At 37.7% G+C, this 3806-nt stretch overlaps 1 protein-coding gene across 1 annotated transcript in view; it reads right to left on the reverse strand.

The window, feature by feature from the left end:
- Positions 1-3806, reverse strand: part of LOC107550635 (unconventional myosin-Va) — an 87694-nt gene that overhangs the window by 62698 nt on the left and 21190 nt on the right. Inside the window, exons 3-5 of the mRNA XM_016231965.1 lie at positions 2772-2943; positions 2546-2690; positions 518-674 (exon numbers count right to left, since the gene is read on the reverse strand). Of these exons, the coding sequence (XP_016087451.1) occupies positions 518-674; positions 2546-2690; positions 2772-2943 (474 nt within the window). The remainder of the gene's footprint in view (positions 1-517; positions 675-2545; positions 2691-2771; positions 2944-3806) is intronic.

Consider the following 3806-nt stretch of genomic DNA (forward strand, 5'->3'; position numbering starts at 1 on the left):
AATTAAAAGAACCAAAGACTTAAACTACTTCAGTCTGTGTGCACTGAATTTATTTAATACACGAGTTTCACAATTTGAGTTGAATTACTGAAATAAATTAACTTTTCCACGACATTCTAATTTATTGAGATGCACCTGTATTATCATGGATGTAGTGAAAACCATTTTTTTTTAAGTGTGCCTTTAGCCCATTTGTCATACGAGCATTCATGGTAACACTGAACTTACATTAACACACATGCGGGCACTCAAACACACACATACACACTCTCTGTGCTGCTGTTCCGAGGGAAATGAGCCCTGGGGAGATGAAGACCATGCAGTGAAGGGCAGATATAACTCTCTGAATAAGACACTCATGTTTAGCCAGTGAGCTTTTAGTCTCTCAGCCCAAGGGGTTTGGCTTTCTGAGATATGAATGTCTGTATTATTAAAGACCTTCATGAAAACAAACAGCCCAAGTCTCAGTACTGAGTCCAGAACGACACACTGATCTAATAATGCAGGAAGAGCTCACCTCCATGATAGGGTTGGATGCCAGAACTTTTTCTTCCACATTTGCTTCGCTGGCAGAGCCGCTGACAGTGGCAAAGAAGCGCATGGCATATTTGGCTGAAACAGTTTTCCCTGCTCCAGATTCTCCACTCACAATGATGGACTGATTCCTCTCATCCCTGAATGATGTGAAAAAAATTCAAGATAAATGCAAGGGGAAAAAAAAAAGTTCTACTTTTTATTTTTTTAAGAAAATGTGAGTGGTGTTTGCCCATTTAAAACTTTTATTGCTTTTAAGATGTTTCTACGCAATGCTAGGGCATTGCTGGGGGTTACTAGGGTTTCTGAATGGTTGTTAGGGAGATGCAAGGTGTTGTGGGTGGTTCCTAGGGTGTTCTGGGTAGTTGTTAGGTGGTTACTAAGGTGTTCTGGAGGTGTACAGCAAGGACTGTAGAGGAAAAACACAAGGCTTTGAGGAAATTATGTTTCACCAAAACTGCAGCATTTGCAATACAGGCATCCATTTATCAATGAAAATTTCAGACAGACAGGTCCAGTTGTGTAAACCATTGCAGCTGCATTGAAAAGAAGTGAGTGACCCAAGAAAATGAACGAGAGAAACATTACCGTGGCTGGTCTATTTATGGCTGAGCTGCAGTGAGCAACATCCTGACCTATAAACCTTCTCTTTCGATTGAGCAGTATAGCTCATACTCACACACTTACCAGCTGACAGTAAAACCAGAGACATACTCTGTGCAAACGTGAATGCTTTGGCTAATGCAATGCAAGCTCAGTTCCATTGTACATACAGTGCTTAACAAATTTATTAGACCACCACCACCCAATGTAAGGTTTGTGCCACAGCTGCCACCGAACTAACAGTATTGGTGATTACCAAAATATTTTTTTATGTTTCTGTAATGGGTAATCCACCAGTATGTGTAAGCTCTTTAGTCACAGTAGTATTTGTAATGGTAAAATATAATTGTTGTTGTTATCCATGAATTTTCAAATTTACAGTTTTACAAGAAAGGCAGAAAAAATAGTAAAGTACTTTATTACAGTCAAAAAAATTTGTCAAGCACTGTATATTTATTATATCACTTGTCATAATAAAGAGAAAACAGAAATATTTTAGGAATATGTCAAAAACTTGTTTAAAACTAAAAATTGTATTTATTAGGCAAATAACAAACTGAAACAACTACTGTAAATAGTCTTTATTCATGCATAATAACCAAAAAACGTAATATTGTGTATGGCCTCCTTTGCCCTTGATAACATTCTTGCTGGCACTGTTTTTATGTACTTTTCCACAGTATCTGTTGTTATTGACTGTAATTGGGCATATAAATAAAAAAATTATAATAAAGTGCTTTACCATTTTTTCCTTTCTTTCTTGTAAAACAGTCAATTTGAAAATGCATAGATAACAAGAATAATTATATTTTAGCATTACAAATACTACTGTGACTAAAGAGCTTACACATACTGGTGGATTAACCATTACAGAAACATAAAAAAATAATTTTGGTAATCACCAATACTGTTAGTTTAGGGCAGCTGTGGCACAAATCTTACATTGGGGAGTGGTGGTGGTCTAATAAATTTGTTAACCACTGTAACTGTACCTAAAGAGGTAGTTCACCCAAAATTGAAAAAGACTAATTTAACCACTCTCGTGTCATTCCAAACCCATATGACATTTCTGAGGCCTACTGTTGTTTGGACCCCAAAATTCTTCAAAATACAGTATCATCTTTTGTTTTCCAAAGCACAGAGAAAATCATGCTGATTTGGAACTTGACAGTGAGTAAATGATGACAGTTTCATTTTGGGTGAACTATTGCTTTTAACATGCTTTTGCATTTAGGGCAATAGGCCTTCAAACATCTGTGCATTACTTGAAGGTAATGCGTTACTAAGACCCCAACATACTTGAAACCAAATCAAACAATGAACAGGTGTGATGTAATTTCAAACTAAATCTAACATATTTATCTTAACATCTTATTCATTTAACCAGCTTCAACTTGTTCAACCCCACCTGGCCATCTGTTTGTAAGCCTCTTCTGCCACTGCGAAGATGTGAGGGTCCATGTCACCCATATTCTGCCCGCTGTACGCGTTAATGATGTCAGTTCCATAGATGGGCAGCGTCTCATATGGGTTTATAGCAACTAGAACAATACCTGGGTCAAACAATAAAAAACACTGAGCTCAATAATTCTAGATACATTGTGTGTCTAGTGTGTGTGTGTATGTGTGTTTACCGCAGTACGTGTAGATGAGTTTGGAATCGATGAAGCGCACTTTCAGATTGTGTAACACAGCGGGCTCGTGAAGGTAACTGAGAGCCGTCAGGTCATTTTCTCCCACCAGGATATCTGGGTTACGGAGGTGTGGCAAGTTGTTTGTCTTGGGGTCCAATTTGTACTCCAGTTCCTGTACAAATATATATATATATATATATATATATATATGACAAATTATATGTATGATTATACAGGTGCATCTCAATAAATTAGAATGTCGTGGAAAAGTTCATTTATTTCAGTAATTCCACTCAAATTGTGAAACTCATGTATTAAATAAATTCAATGCACACAGACTGAAGTAGTTTAAGTCTTTGGTTCTTTTAATTGTGATGATTTTGGCTCACATTTATCAAAAACCCACCAATTCACTATCTCAACAAATTAGAATACTTCATAAGACCAATAAAAAAACATTTTTAGTGAATTGTTGGCCTTCTGGAAAGTATGTTCATTTACTGTACATGTACTAAATACTTGGTAGGGGCTCCTGCTTTAATTACTGCCTCAATTCGTCGTGGCATGGAGGTGATCTGTTTGTGGCACTGCTGAGGTGGTATGGAAGCCCAGGTTTCTTTGACAGTGGCCTTCAGCTCATCTGCATTTTTTGGTCTCTTGTATCTCATTTTCCTCTTGACAATACCCCATAGATTCTCTATGGGATTCAGGTCTGGTGAGTTTGCTGGCCAGTCAAGCACACCAACACCATGGTCATTTAGCCAACTTTTGGTGCTTTTGGCAGTGTGAAATCAGCATCTTCAAAAAACTGGTCAGCAGGAGGAAGCATGAAGTGCTCCAAAATTTCTTAGTAAACGGGTGCAGTGACGTTGGTTTTCAAAAAACACAATGGACCAACACCAGCAGATGACATTGCACCCCAAATCATCACAGACTGTGGAAACTTAACACTGCAAATCAAGCAACTTGGGCGAGGAGCTTCTCCACACTTCATCCAGACTCTAGGACGTTGGTTTCAAAATGAAATACAAAACT

This window comes from Sinocyclocheilus grahami, unplaced genomic scaffold (assembly GCF_001515645.1).
Source record: "Sinocyclocheilus grahami isolate Dianchi unplaced genomic scaffold, SAMN03320097.WGS_v1.1 scaffold403.1, whole genome shotgun sequence".
Classification (NCBI taxonomy): Eukaryota; Metazoa; Chordata; class Actinopteri; order Cypriniformes; family Cyprinidae; genus Sinocyclocheilus; species Sinocyclocheilus grahami.